This window comes from Bidens hawaiensis, unplaced genomic scaffold (assembly GCF_021521415.1).
Source record: "Bidens hawaiensis isolate Kalapana, Puna unplaced genomic scaffold, B.hawaiensis_p1.1 tig00034149_1, whole genome shotgun sequence".
In the NCBI taxonomy this organism is placed as follows: Eukaryota; Viridiplantae; Streptophyta; class Magnoliopsida; order Asterales; family Asteraceae; genus Bidens; species Bidens hawaiensis.
The window spans coordinates 21413-34513 of record NW_027495874.1 but is presented as its reverse complement, the minus strand read 5'-3'; the positions used below and the strand labels follow the sequence as shown (position 1 = coordinate 34513).

Genomic DNA, 13101 nt, shown 5'->3' with positions numbered 1-13101 from the left:
AACGGAATCCCATTCGTAATCCGTCATTGGTAATGGCGGCTCATACAAATTTTTTCTCCGAATCCGCTATTCTCAATAGCGGATACACCAAAATCTTTTTTTTTTTTATTTCTCCGTTAACCTAATTTTTTTCATAATTCACAACCATTTCAAAAAAAAATCAAAATAATAATGTCTAACCTAAAAGTATCATTAAAAAAATATGAAATGATTTTCAAAGAAGTTAAAACTCAAATATTGTAATCAGCATTCATCATTGTATAGAGTCCATTGAAGGGATAAGAAAATTCTTTAGAATAATTGAAAGATAAGTTTCATTAAAGTTACTCAACGAGTTTACAAAGGAAGAAACATAGGTCACTGCTAATCCACAAGGATTGAGTGCACTCTCTTCAAGAATAAAATGTCACAAAATTAAAAACTATCACAACAAAAAACATCAATATACAATAAATATATTGAAGAACTAACAAAATAAGCAATTAAATTGTATATCAAGATCGCTTAATCGCCATCCCGCTAACGTTCATCGGCGGAAATTTCCCTTTGATGAAACGATAGTTCAAAAACCCATTTAGGTTGGGACTTTGATCTTCTTGAATTTCTGCTTAATAACTGCTGGTGACGAGCTTGCATGCTTTTCTTAGCTATCGAGTCTACAAAAGATTGCACTCGTTGCATGGCAAGAATTAGGGTTTCCTCCGACATGTTTGCGAAGCAAACCCTAAACCAACCTGGTTCACTACAATGGCACGATGAACCGGGTGAGATGTTCAACCCGACTTCATAAACAATCTTCTTCCAAAGCTCTATTTCACCTTCAAAAGTGTTTGAGCTCAAAAGATGTCGCATATCCACCCAACAAAACAAACCGGCATTGCTTTGAAGACATCGAATTCCAATCTTTTGAAGCCCATTCACCATCATTTCATGTCTTTCCTTTAACCTTCTCCGGCTCTCGGATAGATATGTTTTTGTAAACTTCTCGTCGGAAAGGATTTCTGACAATAGGTGTTGTGTCTGCGACGAAATTAATCCAAAACTAGACATTTTCGTCGCAGCAGACACAACACGCTCATCATTGGAATAAATAGCTCCAATTCGGAACCCCGGAAGTCCAAGATCTTTGGAGAGGCTATACACAATGTGGACTCGCTTTGCGATTTCGGTGTTCACGAGGTTTCGGTTTTTTAGGACCTCCATGATGCTAGTGAAGCATGGAGAGCTAAAGACAGTACCAGAATAAATCTCGTCGCTAATGAGGTGGATGTTTTTTAAGGTGATAAAGTTGACGAGGAGGTCGAGTTCATGCAAGCTTAGCGACGTGCCTAATGGGTTAGAAGGGTTTGTGACCAAGATTCCTTTGACTTTAAGGTTTTGTTTTTCTGCTTGTTTGTATGCTTCTTCAAGGGCATATTTGGTAATTCTGAAACCATTTGAGCTTGAACAATGAATTGGTACTATTTCAGCTCCGGTTCTCCATTTCAGATCTCTATCAAACCTACACAATATTAATAATTTAGCGCGTTAGATTAATCAAAGTAATAAATACTACTAAGAGCGGTCTTGCTATCACGATTCATATATATAGAAATCTCTACATACCCTGGGTAATACGGTGTTGGAATAAGAAACGCGTCTCCTGGATTAGCAAGACAAAACATTAATGTTTCGTTTGCGGAGGTTGCACCCGCAGTGAGTACAAGGTTGTTCGCGTCAAAACTAACGGTGTTTCCTCTTATCTCGGACATAAACTTGACTAGAGCCTGTAAAAACATATATCACAATTCGTTAATTACACAAACACAAAATCAAAAGAAATATATAATTGGTATTATATACAAAGAAACATGCATATATATATATATATGTATATGTATATATATAAATGCTTACATTTTTGAAGGCAGGTAGACCATGATAATCTTGAAAGAGAGCAAGTTCTTTGAAGATGGATTGATTATAATGGTTCTTGAACGCCACAGGCTGCGGGTTGTTCTCGAGCCAAGATTCAAGAAGGTCGAAAGAGAGTTGGTTTTCAGCGAGACCCATTTGGATGATACCATTGGGGTTCTTAACCTCGTCGTAGGGATTCTTCTCGTACTCTTCCCATCCCAGGAAGTAGGAGGAATCCTGTCCGTGAGAGTTGCATGTAACCTTTGCTGACAACATATTTTCTTGCCGGTTTTTGAATATGATGCAGAGATATATTAATTAAAGAAATTAAGTAGCAGAGGAGACTGTAGGTGATTTGGAAGAAATATTGAGGAGTGAGTGATTATGTTAGTGTGTTTGGAAGGAATATATATAGAGCATACAAGCTGTAAAGAGAATGCCAAGTCAGATCCTCTTCTCCCGGGATATGTCCAAAAAATTTATGCATAATTTTATATGTATTGTAATTTGATATCCAAATTACAAAACTAGATATAATAATAATAATAGGATAATGATAGCATATAATCAAGAGATAGGGCCCAAGTAATAACATATGGCCTAAACTTGTATACGAAGTTTGTATATTTATATAGTACTATACATGTTCTATGTATGCCATGATACCGGTCATAAAATTAACTCAACTTGGATGTTAATCAACTAAAGTTTTTGATGTGACAAACTAAAAACTGTACTTATTAACTAAGCCAAGTTTTGCAAACTAGCAAGTTTAGTTTACTAAAATTTGTTAACAGTTTTAATTTCAACACGTAATTTAATTTGTTATCCCTGCATATACTTCAACAACATAAGTTATAAATTTTTAAAAGTAAACATTGCATAAACACGCCTAATTTATTAACTGTTTTAATATCAACATGTAATTTTGTTTGTACCATATTTTGTTATGCAGATTCTCAAAACAAAATTGATTCGCTCAAAATGTTTAGTGTGACTATGAGAGTATATATGTGATCGGTAAAAAAAAGATAAATGTGTAAAGTAAAACCCCATGACACTATCACGTAATTTTTTTTTCAGGTACAAGGTTATGCTGTAAAATGATCATAATATAATATAAAATAATCCATTCACAATATAAATGAAATATTGATATCTAAAATGACTTAAAGAAACATTTCATATAAAAATACTTTGGTAATTATAAAAAGGCTTTCTTTCGATTTATACACAAATCATTTTATTTGTCCTAAAAACATGAAAACTATACATAAAACGAGTGTTTTCTTCCTTAAAAACTATTACCGACAAGAGGTTAAAAGGCAAGCAAGCTAGGGCCCTTCATCGTGAAAAGGTCGACCAGCTGCCTCCTCCCTTCCATGGCCCATTTTTCTTTACTTATGTCGGCCACCTGGTTTGAAGTTTGAAGTCAACCTCTTACTTGATTTATTGAAGTAGAAATATAAGTGAAATTACAATTTGATCAATGTTTCACCATTTTGTCAAACACTAATCACTTCCAAATTTGAAACATTGATCGTCTTCACTTTTTAGCTGATTTTTTTATACGAAAAGCGATAATATAAAGTGACAAAATCTCGTGATATAAGGGATTTGTTTATTTTATTTGATGTTTAGAAAAACAAAACAAAACGACAATACATTTTATTTGATGATATATAATCATCGTTATTCGTTGTTGTCACATAGACTTCATCTTTAATTTGCAGCTCTGACCCCATTGGCTCAAAGCGTTCTTCAGTTCTTACTTTCCTCACCTTGCAATATTTTGTTAAATAAGCTTGAAAGGTGGAGTTGGACGCCATCGGGAGTCTTGAAAATTTTTATAAGAAGTGATTTAAGTGTTATCCGACATTATAAATAGATCGAACTTAGACTAGAGCTCAGGGGTTCTCTTTGTTTCGAGTATCATAATAATGTTTTCTATATTTGCCATTAGTTCAAATTGGGATGAGACATGACCGAGATGTGTGGTTATGTATTTTAGAGAATCTTTAAGAGATTGTGATGTGGTATAATCAAACCAAACCATTAAACACCCATTTATGCTATCTTAGGAAGCTATGGATTCCTAATTTTTGTGATTCTGTATGATATCTAAAAAACCTCTAATTTTCTTCTCTGAATAAGTTGTGACTGTGGTGTACGGTGGCAGGCGGTGTGAAGTGGTAGCACCAGTGGTGAGTGGTGAGGGATATATTGTTGAGGGATGCAAAATGATTGGTGAGTTATGAGAGGTGGATGCAAAGTGATTAGAAGGTTTCATATAGAGATGAAAAGTATGTATTGCACCTCTAACCAACATCAATAGACGGATGGACTTAAACCAACCCATTTGATCGGTCATTTTACGTTTTTGGACTCAATGTGCTCCCGTCATGAAATCACAAGGATGCAAACGAGAGTTCTCTCTTTTAGAAATGGTTTGAATTTCATTTGGGATTTATGTTGATGATCACTCTGAGATTACAAGCAGAATTGTATCGTCGACAACTGGCCATAGGGCATAGGGAATACCTATTTGTTTAGTAGTGTTTGTTGTTTACACAACCATTTCATATACCAAATCATAAATAATTTAAACCGTGAATCAAACCATATTATACATTATAAATTGTTCAAGCGAGATGAGTTTCCTTTATTTGGAATGTTCGAAGCTTCAACCGTATGAACACCTTGTGAGTTGATAATAAATTGCAAAATAAAATAACAAAAAGAATTATTCCGCCCATTGATATTTGCCAACTGATTTAGAATCAGTTGATACATTTGGTTTTCTGGCTCCAGAGGCTGTGAAATTTTTGAGTAGGGTTCAGCGAGTCGTACACGGAACCTCTTCAGCTTCTAGGTCCCAAAGCTTCGCTTTTTAGCAGGATTGGCTTTGCTGTTCAAAAGGGGGTTGCGGCGCAGCTTGTTGCCCGTTTGCCTGCCACTTTATTGTAATCGTTTTATAGTAAATTAGATATGATGAATAAGTTTTTAAGATTTTAGTTTTTATATTTAGAATCTATTTTTACATTAAACTAAACATCTAATTGTATATGATTAATCAATATTTAAATATGATCAACAAAGATTCCCTAATTAGTAAATTAAATAGGATCTATAAAGTTGGAACATTAGTTAAATAGCATATACTTTTTCTTAACCAACATGTTTGACCTCACATGATCACTCATTATTTTAGATTTAGTAGTATAACTGGTCCAATTCCATGAAAACATATCGTTCGTAGATTTACTATGGTAAAATCCTGGCTTGAGTATGATACTTTATTACACACGAGATTCAAACCAACAGCATTTCCCAAGAAAATTACTAGGGTGTCGTGAGAGCACTACCCCTTTAAATACTTCCAAAAGTATATTGATGATATATATTGGAGATTAAAAAGTCACTAAAACATTATTTTGTTATTGAAACTTTGAAAAAATAAAAATCTACCACACGTAATTGTTTATATATATTTACATTTCATGTTATCCCGTTTCATGAATGTTCTTGTCTTTCATACACATTTTACTTCCTTTTAGTTACAAATTTGTCTAAAATTAATCCGCATTTTTAACAAATTCAACCTGTAAAAGTAAAAAATAAAAAATAAAAATAATAAAATAATAAAAGAAAAGAAATTATACATATTTTAGAGCCATGTATAGAAATTATAGGAAGTTATTATTGATGAAAAGTAGAGTCGTGAAAGCATTTGTTAGAAAGGGTTTTTTTTTTTATAATATTGATTTGGTATACATTTTTAAAATTGTGTATTCACTTTTAAATTAAAATATTATGTTTGTAACATATTATAGCAGGAATTTAACACGATGATGTGTTACAAAGAAATCTTTTCTTTTATAACAACCTGCATATATATTGTACATACAATAGCTATATATATCAGATATATATTTTTGTTTTGTCGTTTGGATGCAACAATAATAACATCTAATTCTCCTCACAGACATTTAATGCCGTATGGGCTGAAACATGATCTCGTTCTTGTATGTTTTTGTCTATTAAATATAAATAATAGAATTCGGATCATATAATATCGCCATAAATTGATTTTTCTTCCTAGGTAGGAAAACAAATTATTCTCAAATATTAACTTTTTTATTTATTTAACAAACCAGTAGTAATATATTAAATATTTGAAACTAACATGTACATTTTAGTATCCAGACAATGTAATGTTCTTTCAGTTTAACTTGTCTACTTACATACAAATATTTATGAGAGCTTTTCATCATTTCTATACACTTGTAGTATGAAAAAAAATAGTTAATTTAATGTATGGAATATCAATAATGAGCTTATGTATTTCTATGTTAATTTTTTTTATTCCATTGTATATGTATTTTCTTAAAAGAAATAATGTTTCTGTTTTTAAATAAAGAAAAATCAGTTTTATGTGTAAACAAACATGTATAAGGGGCCATTTCCTTAAACCGCAAGAAACAAAAATCGATTGGCAATGTTGACATGCGCAAGACTCTCCATGTTAGCGTTTCCTTCCTCCAGAAGACATAGTCTTGACCATTTGTTTCCTCTCAATCATCCATTTAGGTCCCTTGATTTTTGTTTGTCTATAATTTAAGGAATCTATACAAAAGATCCACTTCAAGTAGGTTCACCAACGACAAACGATGTTGTGTGTGGGGATTCTTTTACTACAAGTTGATACCTTATACACAAAGAACCGCTCGATATCTATTTTATCAGGTCTAATCGAATACTTGAATCCGATGAATAGCAGGTGATTGACCTTCAATAGGTTATGGCAAAGAATCAAGTGATATTAAAATTATAACATGAGATATGTTCTAAAAGGAAATTAGGTGCTTAATATACCACTAACACACCACCCCTAATGGTCTTCCAGTGAATGTTATACATGCCATATACTTCTAATAGTCCAAATGATTTTTTTTAAATGGTTGGAATCTTTGTATGCATTCAAGCACCTTGTGTCATTAAAGTTAACTAGGACCGAGCCAGTCACGTTTCCATGTTCCACTTGAGAATTGTATGTATTGGATTGAATGAAAATGGGCCCAAAGTAACCCAATGGACAGCTAATTTATGGGCCAACAAAGTCATTATGTCGAGGGGGCAATTTTGAAGGTTGTCTCTAGTTAAAACAATTAAGCTTATTACATGTTTCCAGCTTCCAAATTTGTCACTAAATTTTTTTGTTGGTACAGGTTATGAGTTTGGAAACATGTCACCCTTGTGTGGAATTTTGGTTACTAGGGTCTTTCTATTTTGTCTTATTTTTTAAGCAGAAAGAGACTATTTTATGTATTATACAGATAAAGAACTTCATACCTCAGAAGTAAACAAAATCCTAGTAACAGATCGAATTCGAGAGTGGAAGTATTTATAGCTAATTTCAAGGTAGAGGTGACAACTTAAACGAGATCTTCTAACAACAGCAGCCGTACCCAGTAAAATCACACCTATAGCAAAACTATTAATTTGTAAGGTCTGTGGAGTATTTCGAATTCAAGAGTAGAAGTACTTTTAGCTGATTCTTTGGTTAAGACGACAACTTAATGTAGTTATTCTAACTACAACGATAACAATCATACTCGATAAAACTAGGGGTGCAAACGAGCCAAGCCGAGCCCGAGCTCGACTAGGCTCGAGCTCGGCTCGTTTAACTTATACAGAGCTCGAGCTCGGCTCGTTTCGAGCTCTATTTTCAAAGCTCGAGCTCGGTTCGTGAGCAGATTTTGAAGCTCAAGCTCGGCTCGGGCTCGGCTCGTTTACTATTTATCAATTATTTTTTATATAATTATAATTATTTTTATATATTTTTTTCTATTATAATTTTATGTATAAAATAATATATATTATTTAGTTATTTTTATTTATTTTTTCATAACATTACATATATTAATTAATAACTATTATATATATATTTTTAAAAAATTATATATATGACAGGCTCGTTTAGGCTCGTGAGCCGGCTCGAGCTCGATAAGTGAAGCTCGGGCTCGGACTCGTTTATTAAATGAGCTTATTTTTAAGGCTCGGGCTCGATTAAGCTCGGCTCGATCGAGCTTTTTAACGAGTCGAGCTCGAGTAGCTCGCGAGCAGCTCGGCTCATTTGCACCCCTAGATAAAACTCACCCATAACAAAACTATAAATAAAATCTGGAGAGAGTACGATATAGGCAAATCATAACTTTATCCGAATGGATGGTTAATAAAGAGGTTTTTTCTAGTGAGAACTTTGGCTCTTAAATCTTTGAAATCAGTTATTCATTATTACATATAATGGATGATTTATTGATTTTGTGATCGATTGGTTGTATTTTTAAGTGTATAAACAGTTGATGTTTGAACTTAATTTAAAAGGTAAGTAGTTAAAATATAACTTAGTATGCATTAATGTATGAATATAGTCTATCTGGTAACAAATTAAGAATCTGTTCAATCACAACTTCGTTAAATCATAATTTCTTTCTCGGCGAGGTTTTATAAGTAAATGTTTTATGCAACAAATAAATTATGCTTTAGTTAAAACTAGTGTTTTACCCAGCGCGTTGCGTCGTGCAGATCGCATAATGCGCCGAGTAAGTCGGATTTGTTTATGTACTCACGTTGCAGTTGTGCAATAATGTGTGTTCGGTTGATTAACACATAAAAATTTAAAGTGTTTAAAAGAACATTTGTTCAGTTGCTAAACCCAAACGGTGGTAAAACCCGAGCATTGAAACTCGAACGTTGGTAAAACCATGGGGGTAAAAACCGAGCGTTACGACGGCAAGTCAACACGAATTCGATCAATATCGATTACGTTCACTACGGTATAAGCAACGTTGGTAAAGCCCAAGCGTTATAACGTTAAAAAATCGTCAAATTAACATATAAATAAACAAATACATTAGCAAATAAAACATTTAAAGCGAAATTTATTGGGTCAGTAGAACCCGGGCGTTGTAGGTAGGGGTGTCAATCGTGTTGGGTTGACGGGTTAACAGGTTAATGGGTTCGGGTTAGCGGGTTAGCGTGTTGAGATTCTTCAACCCAAACCCAACCCATATATTTATTCGTGTCGGGTCATGTCGACCATTTAAATTCGTGTCGTGTTCGGGTTGTATTTCGGGTCAACCCATTTTACTTCCATATACGAATATGAACAATACCTATTGACTTAGTAATAAATTAAATAATTAATTACTCTTATTCGTTTAAAAGTTATTAATAGTTTGTGATAGATCTAATTGTTTTTGTGTATTTACCTCTCATTCCCAATTAAAAAATTTATTCACATATTTAGCTCAAGATAAGAATAAACAAATAGAAATAACCAGAGAATGAACGGTTTGAACTAATAAAATATAAATATTGGAAGTATAAAGTAGATAAAGTAGTATAAAAAGAAATTAGTTTTACTTTTAAAAGTTAATTGATATATGAAAAATTAAAAATCTAAGTATTTAACTTCAAATTTTAAAATTTATTATCTCTAAAATCAAAATATTAACTTCTCTAAAATTCTTAAACGGGTTAACAGGTCAACTCACTTTTTAACGGGTCGGGTTCGGGTTGACCCGTTTTTTAAACGTGTCGGGTTAAGGTTGACCTGTTTAAGAAAACGGATCGTGTCAGCCGACCAAAAACCTATATTTTTTCGTGTCGGGTTTTGGGTCGTGTCAGGAATTGACACCCCTAGTTGTAGGTCCCCGGTGTTGCGGCGGTAAGTCTACGCGAATTAGGACGGTTTCGGTTATGTTCATTACGGTATCTGACGTAGGTTGTCGCGGTCAACTCAAAAATAATTAATTAAAGACTTAAATACTTATAACTAGTACGGGTAAGTAAGGTCGTCTCCACAGGGACTCAAGTAAAGTGTTAATTTTAATACTACCAAGTTAATTATTAACTAAGTCGGACAGACAATGCCAAGCAGTTTTTAGAAAAAGGATTAATTAAAACTAACAATTACTTAAAACGATTTGTAAATAATATTAATGAAAAGTATTCATTCTAGGTTCGGTTAATGTGACATTCAACTTAATCCCAGATTCAATTATCTTGATTACGCAGTAATTACTAAACCTAGTAGTTGGAGTGTGATGTCAAACGATACCCTAACCGAATTGATGACACAATTGAACTCGGTTTACCTAATTACCAACTTATGTTTATTAAAAACCAATTAAGAGACAATATTTGATGATAACTAGTCAATGACACAAGAGCTTAAACCCTAAATGTTGATGAACACAACCAAACAAATAATGTATTAATTAATAATCCCAAACACAAATTGTTTAAATAATCAATAAAAAATTAAGCAATAACTCAATCAAGCTCATAAACATTAAGCATATGAATCTGGTCAGAAGTTAAAATACACAAAACCTACCCTAGAATGAACACAAAAACTTAGCCAAGCATTGGCATATCGATTATATCACTTATCTTGATGAACATGCAAACCCGAGATGAACCGGAAGCCTTTGAATGGTAGAAAGTCGCCCAACACAGCCTCTTTTGCCTCTAGAAGTTGTAAAAATCCGAATGGGGAGGTTAAGGGGTTTATATAAGGCAAACCCTAATTTTTGCCGACTTTGAGCATCTTAGCATATCGCGAAGATGACAGGAAAGCTCCTTCGCGTATCGCGAATGACAAAATAGTCGGGGGTAGAATCTTGCAACTTCGCGTATCGCGAAGTTGTCCCCCCTGCATCTTCGCGTATCGCGAAGATACAATTTTTCAGATTTAATTATTTTCTTTTCTTGACTGCCTCGTGATGCGTGCACTTCCAATCTCTCACTTCTAGATCTTCATTCCAAGCTCGTAAATATCCTTATTAAGCTCCATAGCTTCCAAGTTCCTGAAAACACATAAACATACTTGAAGTACCAATGTTCATTCGATTATTTAACTAAAACTAACTAATTAATATGTAAAATAAGCAAACTTTTACCCAACCATCACATCCCCACACTTATCCTTTTTCGTCCTGAAAAGGACTTTGCAATAGAATAAGAATCAGAGATCATTCTCAAAATACTTCATAGATTATCTTAATTAGGCACAAAGAACACAAAAACCACGATTGCGACCCACGCCTTAATACTTACCGGGAAAAATAAGGTGCGACAGTTTTATTAGTTCATATGATTAAAATGGAACCCATACCTCAAAGCCCTGAAGTCGCCTTACCATGCTTCATTATAGTTTTACCGAACCAGACCACCCCAACTTGACTTAAACCTTAAAATTAGACGATCAAAATTTTGCACATTTGTACAATTTTTCAAGCCCATATGTAATAGCTAAGACAATCTTGGACATTTTATCGAAACCAAAACCTAAACTTAAGCATTAAAGTCTACCAAAATGGCTATTAGATATGATTAAGGTACAATTAGGTAACCAGCTAGTAAATAGCCCCCACTACATGACATACCCTCGTTATTAAGCAATATCCCCGAATTCCATCACCATACGTGAGTAGGCACGAATTCATCTGTAGGGCTTACATATGACGTGTCCTGTGTGGTCCGTTTCTTAATGGTAATGAGACGCGAGCACGGGGACCTCATATGACTAACACCGTGGATGATCAAGTAAGTAGTGAATTTGTACTTTTAAAGCACTTTTTGTGATCATGTTTATTGACTTATGAATTGGCAGATAAACTGCGGGTTTGCTCTTTTTAAGATTTTTTAATATGAATCAATCCACTTAGGATTTACGCATACCAGATGATAAACCGCATACCGACCCATGGTCTCCGTTCCCTGGGGCATCCCATCAATACAGGATTTAAGGCGATAAAACCATACGCCTATGAAGTATTAGCCACTTCGCAGTATTTTCATTTATGTTTATATCACAAGTCATTTAGCATACTCTAATGTTAAGCCTATCCAACCATTGTACTATAGACTATTCATATTAAAAAATATTTTTGGTGATCAAATCTAATAATAAGGCTTGAGTATGGCCTAATCTTTCATTCCAGTCCTTACACAGGCTTAGCTAAACAAACAAAACCCTGAAGGCGTTTCCCACTAAAAGTCAAGCATTTAAGGTTCAATTAAGTCAACAATCAAATTATCCTTTCATTCTCAAGGCTGAGCCTACCAATACATCCCAAATTAAGTGTGTTCCCGTTTTATTTATCTCTTATTATATAATAATTTTGAATAATAACCCCCGATTTTTCTATCATTTTCCATTTATTATGCAAAAATCTTATTTCAAGGAACATGAAAACAATTTTCAAATTTCTCCCCAATCCTCACACTTGAGGCAAACATTGTCCTCAATGTTTTAAAAATTAGCAATTAAAATTAGGGACAGGGTTAAAATTCACTTTGACAATTTTAAAAAACTGGGCCTAATGTGATGGTGGTTATTAAATATACAAAAATACAATTACTCTCTTAACACAAAAACTAATAAAACAAAGAAGATTATTAAAACGAAATCATCTGATAAAAAATACAACTCTCATGTGCAACTCTCGTGCCCTCGGTGATCTCTCGGTGAACTTAACTCCTCAACTCTCAAAATAAAACCTGCAAACTCTCAAACATGTAAAAGCAAACTTCTCACAAATGTTAAAAATATAGGTCTTTTAAACCGTTTGCAAAACCATTAATTTTAAATTACCGATCGAGATTAATAAATTTCATAACCAAATTTGTTAAATGAGTAAAAATGTTTAAAAGACTTAACTTACTTTCGTAGGAATCACGGTTGCATTTAGCGTATGCAACAAGCCCTTTAACCCCCCCCCCCCCGGTAGCCCGGTGGACGAGTATGGTCTTGTGAGGGTTTATAGTGAACTACACCCACAAAGTTCAACTACAACAATAATATACACAAGCAACCACCCAAAAGAGTAAATCCCATCAAGTGTCCCAACCAAACCGCCCATCATACCCATAAGCAGAATAATAATAATAATAATATCAGTACAACCCATAGGATAATAAAAACATAATAAAAGAAACCAGAAAATAAGACCCAAAACATTGATCGGGACAGCTGCAGCCTTCAAAAGCGACTACTCATCAGAATCCTCCTGGTCATCATCATCACCCGCTCCACTAGCTCCTGATCCTCATACACATGCATCGTAAAATCCACTCGTGCCATACTGACCATAACCACCATAACCAGCATCTCCACCATGACTACCAGCCTCA

The 13101-nt window shown here is 33.9% G+C and overlaps 1 protein-coding gene across 1 annotated transcript; it reads right to left on the bottom strand.

The window, feature by feature from the left end:
* Positions 1 to 507: 507 nt before the first annotated feature.
* On the bottom strand, positions 508 to 2172 carry LOC143585707 (1-aminocyclopropane-1-carboxylate synthase 3-like). The gene is made up of 3 exons (XM_077067434.1): positions 1897 to 2172; positions 1606 to 1766; positions 508 to 1501 (listed from the first exon to the last, which is right to left on the bottom strand). The coding sequence occupies exons 1-3, from the start codon at positions 2170 to 2172 to the stop codon at positions 520 to 522; spliced, it is 1419 nt and encodes a 472-aa protein (XP_076923549.1). The 3' UTR covers positions 508 to 519.
* Positions 2173 to 13101: the final 10929 nt, after the last annotated feature.